This window comes from Stegastes partitus, unplaced genomic scaffold (genome assembly GCF_000690725.1).
Source record: "Stegastes partitus isolate 25-593 unplaced genomic scaffold, Stegastes_partitus-1.0.2 Scaffold270, whole genome shotgun sequence".
In the NCBI taxonomy this organism is placed as follows: Eukaryota; Metazoa; Chordata; class Actinopteri; family Pomacentridae; genus Stegastes; species Stegastes partitus.
Window position 1 is genome coordinate 308,294 of NW_007578001.1, and position 16,527 is coordinate 324,820.

The 16,527-nt window shown below is 41.9% G+C and overlaps 1 protein-coding gene across 5 annotated transcripts in view; it reads left to right on the forward strand.

Annotated features, from left to right (window-relative positions):
- Positions 1-421: 421 nt before the first annotated feature.
- Positions 422-16,527, forward strand: part of LOC103357729 (Kv channel-interacting protein 2) — a 108,907-nt gene continuing 92,801 nt past the window's right edge. For all 5 annotated transcript variants that reach the window (XM_008282410.1, XM_008282409.1, XM_008282408.1 and 2 more), the window contains exon 1: positions 422-494. In XM_008282410.1, coding sequence (XP_008280632.1) covers positions 422-494 — 73 coding nt within the window. The remainder of the gene's footprint in view (positions 495-16,527) is intronic.

A 16,527-nucleotide genomic window follows, 5' to 3' on the forward strand; every position in this document is an offset into this window, starting at 1 on the left:
TGTTGTCATATTTATATTTTGTCCACTTGTTCATGTTTAAGATCTCCAAAAAAACTTGGTAAATCTATCTGTAGCTGTCTGCGTTTCCCTCTTTCGGTGTGTGTGTGTGTGTGTGTGTGCGTGTGTGCGCACTTAAGTGTATGCGTGCGCGCGTGTCAGCCCATGTGAGAGTGCTGTCCAGAAGCGCGCTTGGTTCACTCAGCTCCTGGATGCCGAGAGCGCACACAGAAACAGACACGGGGAGAACTAAAATAAACGACTCGCTTTAAAAAATCAAATCAAATATGACTTGTTAACGACAGAACACTCGTAGCCATCCTCCGTGAAGGCGACAAAACAAACCACTGGCATTTCCACAAAGAATCGCCAACATATCAGCTGTTTCCCCCCACAGTTCCACATTCCGGCGCACACGGGGAATATGAAGGCGAAAAACCGTGACCAAAGCTTGTCGGACTCCAGAGAGCTGGACGGATCCTATGACCAGCTAACGGGTGAGTGAACCGGCGTCTGAAACAACGGTGGATGTTGCATGCTTGCCTGCTGGAAGAAGATTCAATATAGAAAGCCGATAATCCATAGAGAGCCGTGGTGCACCTAACTTCAGGTGGCTTGGAAATGTCACATCCTATCCGCCGTTCATGAAAAGAAAAAAAAGATCCAGCCTTAACATTTAAAAAAAAAGAAGAAAAAAAAGAAAGATATTGGCAGTTTATTTATAGTGCACCACCGTTTTTATATCATGTTTTTAATACTCAGCTTCCATGGTAACACTATTTTCTGTTTTATTCAGCTGTTGTGTTTCCCATAAAGTAGTTTCTAGTTCTTTATTCCTGAAAGAGAGAGTCAAAAATAATATTTGATGGAAAAAAAACAATCATATTGAATCTTTTAATGTCAGTGTTGCATGTCATTTGGATTGCGTAATGTGGTGCGTAATGTTGGTGAATGATGGTTTGTTTTGCTGTCAAGAATTGCAGGACAACTGTGTGTTCTCGCTGGCCTGGCTCAGCTACGGGAGACCACTTTATGATCTTCACTGTTGTGCAAAGCGCTGCGGGCAGAGGACACTTGTCTGACGGATCTCATGCCCAAAATTGTGGAGTTTGACCACATTCCGCTGCTTTCTATCGTATTCCCGTGAGCTTCATCTGACGAAGTCTGGGTCAGAGGTTGTAAAAAGAAAAGAAAAAAAAGGGTTCTGCAAGTTCAGCACACATCAGAGTTTAATGCCTTTAATGCCATGTTGATTTTCGCACGGAGTAGATTCGTGCGTAATTTCGCTCGTGTCTGATCTGGTTCGTCCAATAATGCCAGATATCGTTTCTTTCTCGCTGGATGCCTGTGCACTTGGGCTGAGCCGAGCTGCCGCCACTTCATCAGCACAGATGAGACTTGACACACATTAGTTATAGCAATATAATGAACCACTTGGTTGAGTGTGAGCGAGCACGCCTGCACATACCTATGCTCCGTAGGTGCTCCTCCGTGAGCTGAGCACTCTCTTGAGGTGTTTTCTTGTCACCACAACCCTCAATTGTCACATTACATTTCACAGCATCCTCTGCTTATGCGAGGACCCGTTTTGCCTGTGAAGTGCCAGCTGCTTAAATAAACTGCTTGGTGTAATGCCTGAACACATCTCAGGCCCTGCAAAAGGGCTGGTTGTGACTGTCCAGACAGCTGTGCGCCTCAGGCTCGACGGCGACAATATAATCTCGTTTGCACTCGTCCACGCATTAGCAGCTAAGCAGAGCTTTGTCACAGTTTTAATGCATACTAAATTAAGGAGAGATTGCAAGGTGTCCTGATGTTAGTGCACAGACATCCAGTATGTGTGTGTGTGGGTATCGTCTGCTGGCTTTATCTGTGATTTTTTTTCTGTGCTTATCAAAGCCTGTGTGTGGGTATGTATGTGTGGGGGAGTTAAGAAGCAGCAGCTTCACTTTTTCACTGTTGAAAGTTCAAAATAATAAGAGATGTTTTTTTTTTTTTTTGTTAAAAGTCAAGAACACCCATAAGCTTTACTTGTCTTTTTCTCCTGGTGGCTCTTTTCGAGTGTCTCTGCAACTGTACCTTTTGACTCTGTCATCAGCTGCAGATTAATATTCAACACATACTGGATTATCACTTGTATTACGGATGATTAGTAAATGTGACAGTGGAGGAGAGGAATCTCTCTGTAATGTAAACTCTTCAGAAGGGTCATCATTTCCCTCTTTTCTTACCTTTTATCTCCTCCCCTCTTTTCTCTCCAGCTTGTTGAGACGGTCCCCTGTGTCTGAGTGTCCGCAAGAAGTCATATTGCTTTTTTAATAGTTGAGCAAGCGGAGAAAGTACTAAGTCATTCACTGTGCCGGAGCAATTTACTTCTGGCATAGTAATTAATGACTTCTTCAAAGCTGTGAATTGCATGGTTAATTCATCTTTGTGAGACGCTGTCAACTGTAAAACATACTTAGCTCTGATAGTTTGCATGCTTATTAAGGGTGGCTCTTGCCAAGAGGCAGTGTAATGAAGTTTTAATGCAGCTAAAGTTGTGAAGAGCTTTTGGGCTTTTGGGCTTTTGTTTATTGCATTTATATATTTTACAACAGCTGACCGCAAAGTGGCCCCAATGTGTAGCCTGTTGTGTGAGTGTGACAGAAAGAGAAGAAGTGACAGGTAATTTTCTGTATTATCTTGACTAAACAGAAAACGCTTATAGTGTGATGTGAGCGTACGAGTTGTGAGAATGGATTCTTAGGTGGGTTTATTTTGTGTGTGTGGGAAGGATGGTTACAGGTGAGTCATTCTTCTTACTTACCAGCAACTTGTGTGTGTGTGTGTGTGAGAGAGAGAGAGAGAGAGAGAGAGTATATGCTTGAAGCAAAGCTGACCGGTGTTGCTTAAAGGCAATGTGGGTGGTCTCCACTCACAATTTGAGTGAAATGTAACTCTCTAGAAATAACTCCCTCTCAGGCTGCTACATTGTGCCGGAGTGCGCCCCACTGTGTGCGTGCATGTGTCGGGAGTGTGCGGTAGCCTGGCATTCCACCGTTGTGTTTAAGAGCACCGGCTGAGAGATGAGAGGTAATTATAGAAGCGTGGTGCAGTAATCTCCTCTTCCACCTCACAAGCCGCACTCAAGAGGAATCATATCACCTACACACACACACGAGAGTGCGCGGTGCATACACACGCACAGTGTCTCCACATATGCATATGCGGCTATTATCTCAGTCTCGTCATGCTTTGTTTTCCATCTCCCAAGTCCAGAATATTGTCTAAAGGCTAAATCAGTAGTGGTTGGCTGGCAGCCTGCCAATCATCCCTTTGTTTTCCCTGGTACTAATAGTGTGCGCATCATCGGATACATTGGTGAAGAAGACAAGGGTGTTGAATTTCAGGTTTTAAATATTTTATAAAAAATGTTTTAGATTGTGCTCTTCTCTTTATTCAGCTCTTATGCCGTATAATAGTACTCAATGTTTAAATGCTCAGACTATTTGTCAAATCCATCTTGGCAGACCTTTTTGGTCTGTCATTTTATTAATGGTCAGTCGTTAAAACTACAGATGTTCTGTCTTCAATTTGTCCTCTGCTTAAAAGTGAAGGTTTTATTAGTTCACATCAACATTAGTGACAAAAATACACTGCTTCCAGCTTCTCAAACACAGATATTTAGTGGTTTTAGTAGATTTCCAGATATAAGTTTGTGGTTTGGTGGATAAAAAAGACAAATCTGTGGGGTCACCTTGGCCTCTGAGAGATGTGATTATTTGATCATGTAAATGGCCAAGTACTATGCAATGCGTCTATGATGTGCTTTCATTTCTTTTTCCCCACTCAGAGTGTATGCATGTACTTTTTTCTGGAGTGTAGTAAAATCTTCCACTTTTTGTTGTAGCTGTAGCTAAAAAATCTGCATGAAGGAGTTAAGAGAGCACGAAATCAAAAGTTGTCCAAAAATGAAACCTCAGTGTGTGTACACAATATTATTTTACATCTGTCTTGTTTATGTGTTTTTGTTCAGGGGATGTATAGTACGCGGTGGACGGGTTAAACAAAGATGTCCATCTCTCAGATTAACTTGGTCCTCGTTCTTTGGCAAAGTCAGCTAATAGCTTACGTTCTAATAGTCAGCACAATCCTACAGATGCACCGCTCACTCACTCAGGAAGTGAAAATGTAAACACAATCATAGACAAAAGTGAACTATTGTGTCGGTTAAAGTGCAGCAGCTCAGCTCCTGGCTTACTTCTAGGAGAGATATTTATCCTTTGATTAATGTGGACAGTTCATTTCTCACACACAAGCAGCTCTTAATGAGCGATGTTAAGCACTGGCATTCAGAGCGATGTCAGGCGTGAAGTCGGGATGGACTTCACTCGGATCAGGAAAGGTAGCTGTGAGGGAGGTGTTGAAGTGAAGGTTATCAGCTGGTTTGGAAGCCACATCACATTAAATATAGGATACTCTCACAAAGTGAGAGACAAAACAAGCAAATAAAAAAAAATCAAGTAAAACATCAGTTGAATATAATGAGGATATAAAACAAATATAAAATGTAATAACACACAAGCAAGAGGAGGTTTAAAACAAAGACAGAGAAGCGGATCGATAAAAAAATCAAGTAAAATCAGGAAACGCTTTCTGACACAATATGTTTTAATAAGAGGTTTAAAAGAGGTCACTGACTCTGCTGACCTAATTTCCTCAGGCAGCAACTGCAAATTCTCTGTCACCTGTAGTTTTTGGTCACGCCGCCGGGAATACATAAGAGTCCTCTTAATGGGTACATGCTCATATGTGACTAAGAGGTCAGATACAGCAGTAAGAGAGGCCATGAAGGGCCTTAAAAGTCAACAGATTTTGGGTTGAGGCAAGTGAAAGGGCTTTGCAATAGTGGTGGCATGATGAGATGAAGGCATCTAAAGTGCTCTGTGTGTCTTTGAAAGATTCCAGGGCAAAGACGGCCTTCATAATTAGAGGAAGCTTAGCCTGGAGTCAACTTCTCGGGATGGCAGTTTTTGCTGCAGCTAGAACTGTAATGGCCACCGGCACTAATTAAAAGCCTTGATTCAATGTGTCATCCAATGTGCCAGGACATGTGTGGCACACGTCGCCTCTTCGGGGATCCTATCTGGGTTCCTGGGCTCGAGTTCCTCCTGGAAGTGCCAGAATTGCTGATGTGAAGTGACTGGATCCCCACATGCAGGAATGCTTGGAGTGGTTCACTTAGGCTTGTCTGTCACATTGGTTACTTCGCTGATGGGAGGGAAAAAAGATGGGATAATGAAAGATGCGAAGGAAGGAAAGTGGAGAAAAGGACAGAAGCACAGTGCACTGAGATGGTTGCAGACAGTGTTGCATTCACCAGGCAAATCCCAGCAATGCTCTTTGGTTGTCTGTAGGCGTCGGTTGCCCTATTAGAATAGCTCTTCCTGCCAATCATAACCTGCTAATGCACAAGTCCTATCCATCACTGTAATAATATGGGAGCTGCTCACACGAGACCCGAGTTCTTTTTGACATTCAAATTTGTGCTACTTAAGGTAAAGTGGACGCTTGCATGTGTAAATGAATGAAGTTAGCATAATTGCCCATCCATCCTTCCCCCTCCTCATCCTAATGTCCCCATTATATTTCTAAATAATCTGACTGACAGTCCACCCCACCCCCTCAAATCTGTCTCCACTCTCACAAATCAGATTATGTAATAGAATCATATATATTTCTGTCTCTAATAGTGTCTTCAGTGTCTTGCTTTCCATTGCTCTCTCCCATTGCCTGTATGTGTGTGTCACTTCTTAGCTTTTCCATTGTCCATCCTCGCACCAAACTGCCCCTTCTGACCCTTATCCTGCCTTCCTCCTCTCTGGCTCTGTCAAGCCACAGTGGGGCCGTAGCTTAATAGGGCTCGAAGCCAGAATCAATCCTAACGAGTTTCAATCTTTGAAAGAATCTACAGAGGGCCAGGCGATCATTAATTAAAATAAGCCCTGCTCACCTCTTCCTTGGTGCCTCAACCCCGTCTCCTCTCTTTCGGCCCGTCTCTGTAAACACATTCATTTGTAAATGCCTGCAGGGGAAAAGGGAGAGATAAAGAGGTGAGAGGATGGAGAACAAAGCAACAGGAGATGGGAAGATGGGAGGAGGAAGGAGAATTTGGCTGGGAAACGTCAATGTAAGTCTCAGATTAAGGGCGGAGGAATTAAGGGGCAGTAGGGAATGAAAGTGGAGGGATTCAGTGTGTTACAAGAAGTCCGAGTCTTAAAAAAAAAATTCTCAACACCGATCTGAAGCCCCTACCTTGTCGGTGATGTTTATCAACCGGCGACTGATTGATTGACTGACACAAAGTGTCTCCGAGTGTGACAGAGCCCCGTGTCATTCATTGTGTGCCTCTGTCTCGCACTGCTGTACTGTCACTCACAACATCTGATCTGCATTAGAGGATGATTTTCTGTCCATTAGCTCAGCCGTTCTCCATTAGACGGCGAGTAACTCATCAGCATGGGGAGGAGGAGAGACCAGCAGATAGCCAAACAGTACAATAAAGTGTATTACAATGTAGGTTGTAACACCGTTACCCTTTTGTTATGCCCCGTGAGTCATTCTGTATGTATGAGTACACAACAGAGAGTCCTCTATTGTCAAAGGTTATCAGCTTGCACATCTCGGACCGAAGATAGGGGATCACTGTGTGTGTGTATTGTGTGTTAGAAGCTGCACACACTTGTGTAGAGGATGTCTGAAGGGTACGCGTGACTGCCATTGACTGAGTGCATTGGGAGGAGAAAGGATGTCTGGAGGAGTGTGCGCTGCCGTCTTCGTCCCTCTTACAATTTTGTGGCTCGTTTAAATGATGCACGTGAGAAAGAAGATGCGTATCATCATCTAGGCGATCTCTTGTGTGTGATAAGTAGAGACAGCGCAAACAAGAAGACAATAAGCAGCAGTGATTTAGTTGTAGCCTATTGATAAATAGCCTACTAAGGACGTTCGCTCTGCTCAGTGAAGGTTGTTTAGGAACAACTTTGGTGATTGACAGCACAGCGGAGAGTGATAAGGAGAGAAGTGGAGGCGATTAGACGAAGCCTGGGGTTTGCTCTTGTCAAAAGATAATGCTCATGCTCTCACACAAACCACACAAGCACATATAAACACCGACATTTGCACACTGGGTTTTTGGCCTGAGGGATGGCTGCGCAGAGGAGCACTGCAGCTGATCTTACAATCAATCCGTCAGTTCTGATAGAAACTTGGACGAGGTTCTAGTCAATAATACGCACACGTATACAAACACAAGCAGATGCATATTCACACATGTGCACGTGCACAGCAGTGGAGCGGTCACAGAGGGAAGCTCAGTGGGAACATACTCGTCAATATCTGTCAGTTAGCCTACCAGTCAGAACAAACTCAGTGTCTGCCTGTGCACACAGTGTCTAACTGATAGTCCAATCAAGCCAAGTTTAATGGACATGTGCTGTTTCTGGTCAGCAGTCATGAGGAATGAAGCTCTTTTCATGTCGTGCTATTCTAAACCACCAATCTAGACCATATACCGAGGCAATGACTTAAAGGGTTTTTTAGGGTACCAACTTAAATATTAATCTGTTGTGATTTGAGGCAAAGAGGTTTAATAGTAATGTCGTAAGCTGGGAACAGACTTTTAAGATTACTGAGGCTTTTTAAGACTACACATTACACACGACTGATTAAATACAGGAGAAAACACACTTCCGAAATCCTGCAAGAACATGCTGTGAACCAGAGATTTACATCCATCTAACAGTTGCTAATTCCTGCCGCAATCTGTGCAGACAAGCCAAACAAATGGAGGGTAGATGATACGAGCCGAAAAGGCACTATAGATGATGAGAATCCAATTTGAATCTGCTCGTTCCATTGTATGGTGCTGTCATTTGAGCAGAGTGCAGAAATTGCGAAACCAACATCGTTAGCTCTCTGGCAGGCCTTAGCCACCCTTGCTCTGGCCCCAAAATGGCTGCCTTTATCATTGCTCCTCTGTCAGCCTGGGGCCAGGTTGTCAGAGGGGACACATCCTGACAGCCTGGTCTTTATCTCTCCCAGGAGAGATGCTGAAGTCAGCCAAATTCACTAGCAGCTAAATATGCACACTGTGACAAGGTAGAAGGAAACAAAACCAATTGCGCTTTTGGAGGCTCCGATATGGTTCAAGGTATTACAATTGTGTGAGAGAAGGTTATTGAGGAACGCTGAAACGCTGAGCTGGTAATTTTGTGTTCAGCTTCGCAGAGCTTTGTAACTCGGTCCTGACTTGACTGTTGAACCAACTCTCAGGCAGCCAAACCAAACTTAACACTTGTAAATTCTCAAGATGCAGACTTCAGAAGTCTAACAACATATTTGTGTACTTGAAAATCCATTTGCTTTAATCATCTCCATTGCACACTGCTTGCTTTGGGTGTTTTGCTTGTTGGCTGTGGGGCTTGAAAATCCTATTTTCCCCTCTGCTATCTCCCTCTGGCACTGGTAAACCGATTACTCACACAGCAACCTGACGTTCCATAAGTGCTTCTCCCCAGGCACCGTGGCTTGGCACCAGAATTTCATAAGAGTTAATGGAGTCTACTAATCAACACACACGTAGACGGAGACACACAAACTCACACACCGGCGGGTTTGATTGATTGGTGGAGTGACAGTCGTGACAGCAATGGGATCATTACCGACCTGGAGCAGCGCAACAGCCTCTGACGGTACCAAAGGTGGACCTCAACCTAATGCTGTGCACAGGAGGAAGGGGAAACAATGAAAAAGATGGGGAGGAGGTGATTCGAATGATGAGTTTGTTCTCTAAGTATACAATAAGCCATAAAGTTTTTTTTTCGTATCATTTAACTGCATGCAAAGTACAGTAAACCTGAAATCAAGTCATCCTTTGGTGTCACCATCCTGCAAAGCAACACCAGTTCTACATTTGTTTTTCAAGGTACTTTTCGCAGATCTGTTGTTCCAGCTTGTCACAGTCCTTCTGTGGATTTAGGCTGTCTCGCTGTCTTTTGTCTCTTCATGTAATCCCAGACTAGTCTTGCTTAGCCAGCCCATTCTGTAGTACATAATGGTCTGGCTGCTCTTCATCATCACTCTGCAGCAAGGGGGAAAAAAGTGCTCTGGTTTGTTTGTATTTCCTTTTGAGCGTCCTTTGCGGAGGGATGTTGCCTCGGCTTTCCCTCCAAACCGTGAACAGGGGAATTGTTTTGGGGGAAACGTTTGCACACTGTGAGACGAGCACTGTCATTAAAATGGATTATTCACTGAAAAAAAATAGCAAGTTCTTTCTTACTGCATGATCTAAGTCCTCTCCAGAACTTGAAGTTTTTAGTGTGGTAGGTTTGGTAGCCTGGAGGTTGGGTTGTTGTTTTTTGGTTGCAAATTGGATTTTGAAAAAAGTAACGAGATGGGGAGGAACAAACCTGCCTGAAATTAGCATACAGTGGCAGGCTTGAACCCACAACCTGTGTTTAGTGAGTCAGATTTATCCAAGACTGAGATTAGTACTCTGTGGGGTCCATACTATCGATACCATACCAGGATTCTTGTTCTTTCTGTTGCTGAAGATACTTCTTTACTCACACTACAGAATTCATTTAGCACTGATCAGACACCTCCCTAAGTAACAGTATGATGGATAACAATCATAACATCTAAACTGCCTTTAACTTTTGCATACTGTACATATTATAGAAAGTAATTGCTTCACTCAAGTATCAGCAGTGGTGTGATTAGATTATTCATGGCAGGTAACAAAGCACTGGCAGGTTTAATGAATTGCCACACAGGTTCCAAATCATTTCTTAATGTTTCTCTGTCATATAAAAGAAAAACAAAGCTAAACGCAATTACGACGTATCCAAATTAATGTACATTTGATGTGATCTCTCTTAAAGTTCTTAATTGTGTATCACACATGGATTACTGTACACCTGCCAGCACCGGTCTTAATCAGTCCAACATGTAGCCGAGCAGCTGCCACCGCTCATTAGCTGCTCGGTTTCTGCTGTGATGGTACATTTTGTTAGTTTTTACCTGGATGGAAATGATTATATTTTTACTGAAAGAGCTAAACTTGAGTTATTTGTGCTTTTCATATTACTGTTGCTAACTTTGCTAGCTTGGTTTGCTGTGCATCAGTGCTGGATAGTAAGTTTAATCACGGTACAATTCTGAGGTACTTGTATTTCAACTGAGTAATTCCATTTCATGCTACTTTACACTTCCATTACACTACAATCATGTCCTGCAAATGTATCTTCTGTCCCTCTATATTAAACAGCGTATAAAAAAGTTCTGACAGTAACGTGCTGCACAGACACTGATGTTTCAGTATTATTATTCTAAATATATCATGTCTGTGTAGATTCTGTCATCCAGGTGATGATGATCTGAAGTGCGTCAGTAAAAGACATATTTTTGATTCTTGAAGACATTTCACTTCTCATCCAACTGTGAACTGAGGAAACATTTTGATAAGAAGTGAAACACCAAAAACAAGTCCGATTGACTTCTACTGAAGCACTAATGTCATACAATTTGTCAGTCGGAGGGACCCAACCAGTACTTTAACAATTCTTTACATTTTGTTGCTATTACTTATGCACTTTTCCTTCAGTAGATGTTTTCACACCGGACTGTAACGTGTAATGAAGTATTTTTGAATTGCTTTATTAGTACTTTTACGTAAATAAAGGATCTGAATACGTCTTCCAACACAGCTGGACTATTAAGTAAAAGTTTCTCCCCTCCAGTTATCAGACTCTGCGATTAATAATTAGCTGACAGCATGTTTGAGGCTAAACATCTGCTCGCTTGCAAACTTTCATGCTATTTGCTTTTGTTTTGCTGTATCAGTAACATAGAGCCTCCATAAGACAGCACACAAACATCCCTTAGATTATATGAAAATTTACTGTGAAGGGATTCAGCAGTGTCGGCTTAGTAATGTTTACAATTAGTTCTGTAGGAAGCCATCCTTTATAAAAAAAAACAATATATAAAAAGTGAACCTCTTTTTGTCTGTTGTTACATTCATTGGTTTCATATAATACCCAATGCAGGATGCGTGATGTTTGACTGTCAGATTTACACTAATTTAGTGCTGTTTTGACATGCACATCTCTTTTTATGACCACGTCTAATGTCTCCAGCTGCTTGTTTTAACATTTTCTCACTTTGTCAGTAAATGTCCATATTAGGGTTGATACAGTACATTTACTGACCTTTAAATTAATTAATAAAGTAAAATGCTTTTCTTTGAATATGTTTGATGCTTGGATAAAAAGATCATCGCTGTATCTTTTCCTGTGAGCAGTAAGTCTTTGTGAGTCCCAAGGCATCATCTGACCTGTAATTACAGCTGTGGCGACCAAACCAAACTACCTCGCAGGGCTGTCCTTGGTGGCCTGCCGGGACCTGGTTGTCAAAAAGGAACACATCTGACAGCTTGGTCTTTCCCCAGAGAAAAGCTGTAGCTCGCCAAATTTGCAAACAGACCAGGTTCAGGTAATTATACTTTCCTAGCATTTCAAAAGATTTTAAGAAGCTTAAAGCAGGCAGCCAGGCAGAGATGAAATCATGCAACAGGTTAAACTCAGAGGAAATTACTTTTTTTATTTACGGACCACAAAATATCAAAGCTGATGGAAAATGCCCGCTCTGTATTTGATGTATTTTTAAAATCAAGTTTGCCGAGCACGACCAGGAGTGATATTGAACTGTGACTCCAGCAGCAGCAGCAGCAGCAGCAGCAGCAGTAATGCATTTTCGAATAACATTACAAGTAATTATAAAAGCCGTAATGAAAAGTGTACTTGAAGAAAGTCGTAGAGTAGCATCTGTCTGAAGGTTGTTTGTTTTTAGCCGCCGTTTCTTTTTTTTTTCCCCTTTTTTTTTTTTTTTTACTACCACAAGATGTTTGCTTCTAATGAGGGTGAATTAGGAGAGGTGGCGCACGTTCTGCTGCACACTCAGAGAAAGTCATTAAGAGGGGTAACGATTATTAATGAGGCCCGTAAACAGTTCAGGTGCTGAAATATGGGCCTGTTGTTTTCTTCCTGTGCGCTCATGACTGAGAGAGGCTCTGCTGGTTTTTGCCATCAAAGGAGACGTTACTGACGATGTGGCGCTCTTACTGAGAAACATAAGCAAGGACTTGAGTTTGAACCAGCTGATTTAAAGTTTGCCTGGAAAGTTCTTACAGCGTTTTAGCAGACCAGTCATCTTATTCGGTGTGTCGCTGAGATATTTCTGTGAACATGTGTGAGTGGGAAGCTCGTGGTGGATCCTCTTGGAAATGGCTTGTGTGCGTTAGTGGTGGTCAGAGGAAGGACGAAAATGGCGACAGGGTGGTGGGCGACGTGCTGGATCACAACTGATCCGCGGTGGATCCAACTCACAACTTACTAGACTTAAAGGATCTGCTGCTCCCATCTAGGCGCTCGATACCACACGGAACCTTCAGAGGAGCCTCAGCAGCTTAATGTTTTGGCTCATTAGTGTACATATGTAACGGAAATGTTATGTCTTACACTTTGTTACTAACAAATGTATAAAGCTCAACCCGAGTGGAATTTAAATGGCTACTTCTGATTTACTAACAGATATGAAAATTGATCATGCTTCATTTTTTTGCGTGCTCAAGTTTTACTTTAGTGCAAGTCAGCATTTTAGAGGTCAGTCCACAAGCTGTACTGGGAAACTTCTTGACTAAATTAGTGAGTGTCTTGAAGGAGTGTTTGTGGAAGCGTCTGTGTGTACAGTACTCTCTCATTGATATTCCTGAGCAGATCTTGACATTAGGGAGCCATTAGAGTTTGACAAGACAAAGATAGAGGTCTTGCGGAAACTTGGTGCCTCTTTTCTCACTTTCACTTTTCGTCGACCTTCATCTCTCCTTCTTAGTTTTTCCTCTTCTTCATGCCATTGTGCATCAGTGATGAAGCTTTCTCCTCTCCTCTCTTTTCCTCTTCTCTTTATCGTTTCTCACCTCTCTGCTCCTCAGAGGTGGAAAAGGTGATTTAAGTGGATGTAAAGTTAATAGTTTCAGCCTCAGCTCGTATGCTTGGGCGCGCACAAGTTATGAGTGTACTGGGTATAGTGATGGAAAATGATGTGTGTGTATGTGAGTGCAAGGGTTGTTTGTCACCGAGGGAGATTTATTCATATTAGCCCTTCAGTTGAGTGAGATCAGGAGGGTGAACTCTTGTTTAAGGTCGTACAGTTAAAGAAGCAAAACAGACATCTCTCTGCCTGTCAGACGTTATTTGCAAGAGATGAGTCAGTCTTAAAGTACACGGGAGGAAAAAAACAACTTAAGATGAATAATGGAAGGAAAAAAAAAATGCATACATTGTGCTGTGGAGTGACATATACAACAGAGCATCTGGTGGATGAAATATTCCTAACGCAACAAGCTGCCCTTTATTATTATTCCAAGGTTATGAATTTTTAACATTTCAGTCTGTTAATAGTGGAGAACCAAAGTGAAAAGTCTCTGATAACAGGAATGTCACTGAGATTATGTGTTAATATGTTGTTACATGTACACGTGTTCCCTCCTAAGCATGTTTTGTGGTGATAATTTATTTTTAAAATGTCTTTTGAATTATGTATGCCCTCCTAATGTTAGCATCCAGTCCTGTCTCACTTATTCATCTGCATTTTGAAAATTGATGTAGCCATTTGCATCGTCTAGTTGTTTGTGAGTCTAACCTGCTTCTATGCTTCTGAAGAGCAGACACCAGCAATTACCCGTCTGCTGTTTGTGTTGTGTTTTCTGTTAACAGGGGGGGAAAAAAAGTCACAAACATCGTTTTCTGTCCTTGTTGCTTTCAGTTTTTAAATGGTGCTAAATTTGAGTTGACAAGGAAACAGCAGGTGTTCTCAGGCCTGAAAAATTAAGCTTACAACGACCACCCACTGTGGAAACTGCATCATTAACGCACGCTCTCACAAGCACGCTGATTTTCAGGAGCGCCAACACACGCACACATGCACGCACTCACTTTTTCCACATTTTTATGATTATGCAAATTGTTGTTCTGTAGTTTATTTTATATTTGTTGAATCGAAATAGTTGTTCTTAAAAATCCAAAGTGACTCATTCTGAAATGACAGATTTTCAGCAGACAAAATTGTAACTAGACATAAACCTGCCAAACCTTAATATCAGTTGATTTTATCAGACTTCATGGGTGCTAGTGTACATGTGATTAATGTAGAACATGTTTATTGATGAGATGAAAAAAAAAATCCCAATCAAACAGTTTTCTACCTCAATTATTTTGTCGACGTAATCAATCCAATATCTCTTCATGTAGATAAATTGATTAGACATTGTGCCAATGTGGCTTTCAGGAGTCTATATTGTGGCAGAGGCTTTGATAGTAATTGTTATATTTGTTTGTGCCGATGATGTGGTGCATTGCTGTAAAAAGCAGAGTTATTATGGTACACTGAAGAAAAAAGAAAAGAAAACGGGCGTATTCAATTTCCCCCCTTTTATTGTGAGTTTAATTTGTAATTCCTGGGAATATGCTGAGAGAAATGTTTGAGCTTCATGTGAAGCAGATCATAGATTCCTGGTCTCCTGTGTGTGTGTGTGTGTGTGTGGGTGTGTGTGAGTGAGTCAATAAAAGTCATCTCCAGAGGCCCTCTCGGTTGTCCCTCTCTGTTGTCCCTCTCTGTGATTGTAATCGTGGTACAAAAGCTGAAAACAGACTCTAGTCGCCTGCCGTCAGATCATTTCGTCTCTGAAGTTCTCCCATTTCTATCAAAGATTTTTAAGAAAGGAACATCTAACACGCAGTTAAATGTGATCAGGGCTAGCAGCCAGACAAAAACACACCAGCACACAAACACTCCCACTACGGACAACAGCGATTTAATAAGCTCTGATACGACCCTGGAGGTCAGTTCTTTCGAGAAAATGAAATAACTTCAAACTTAGAAAAGCACCGGTATCTTACTGCGTCTCCTGTAACAGGCAGCGAACCAAATCAAACTTTTATTGACTGATACAGCATCTATTTCGTGATTAGTACAGCCTGTAGCTGTCAGTCAATCGAAGCCCAGCAGACACACCTACACACACCTACACACACCCACACACACACACACACACTGGAGGTGAGACTGATGCCTGCTGATCTGTTGATTCATAACTATAAAGCCACAGCTGCTCTCTGTCATCACCTCCAAGCAGCCAGAAAAGAACCTCTGTCACCACTCGCTTGCCTCTTAGTCTGGCTTTATGTCAACATAATGCTTATGGGAAATATTTTTAGCTCCTCTGTAGTATTGTCCTTGAAAGCAGTTTTCAGCTTTAACGCAGATGGAAGGATGAAGTGTGGCTGGTTGCTGTATAAAATGCAAAAGGGGATCCTAATCAAGCATCTTGTGTAAACTTATCTGTCTGTAATGATACACAATATGCAAAAGAACGATGTAAGTTCATAGTGAGATATCATAATGTGCGACACACCAATAGCTACATTAGACCTTTGTTGACTTTGGCAAGTTTACTGTCAACAACCTAATGATGTAATCACATCTAGGCTGCTAACTTGCAGCTTAATGACACAATGAAGGAGGATGCCCGTCCAGTGCAATTGCGTAGTCAACAGATAATGATAATGTCACACTGGTGAAGTATCTCAGCATGCCAGCCCCTTTCCACTGAGCTGTTCTACCTGCTCCCAACTGGTCTCCGTCACAGTAATATATCTGACCCCTCTTTACACTGCAGAAGAGTAGATTTGTTCATTAAAAGGGTAAAATAATGATGGTTTCAACTTAGTCTGATTGACTAAAGCAAGGTTTTATTGTCACTAGGCTGTTTGGCACAGCAGTAAAACATGTTAGTTACTTAGTTTAACTATGAAGCTATGATGTCTCATTTTAAGATATAGAGCTCAAAAGGTTTGTTTATTGCCAACCCACATTCACAAAACGAGATAAGATCAGTGCAGGTTCTTTGTCAACAAGATGGCAGGAGTGCAGAATAACTTCAAGTGCTTCAATTTATCTGTTGAAAATTCCTGTTTTTTAAAAAAAAATTATATTGCAATAATATATGACAGGGTTAGAAGAAATCCCAATGTCAATTTTCTCCAACATCATGCAGCCCTTATACTGTACATCCATTTGGATTTGGAGGCAACTGTATGATGTCAGTGTATCTTCCCGAACTGCTTTCATTGTTAAACTGGGTCAAAATGTATTTGGGATGCTCCTAATACACTAGTTTGGTTTCCAAAATATAGGCCAACCACAGGTTGGGTAGATACAGTGTCTGGATTTTGGGGGTAAATTAATTATAAGGAGCATACAGGACACCATCTCCTTGGAAGAATGCTTCATATGAAATCTTTATGGGAATCTTACACCAGACATAAATCACAGTGACATGTGCAGTCACGTTCACTCTCACCAACGACAGCATGTCTTATGTATGTTTTGTGTATCTGTGCCCTTTACCCACTGACTGCTCTGCAC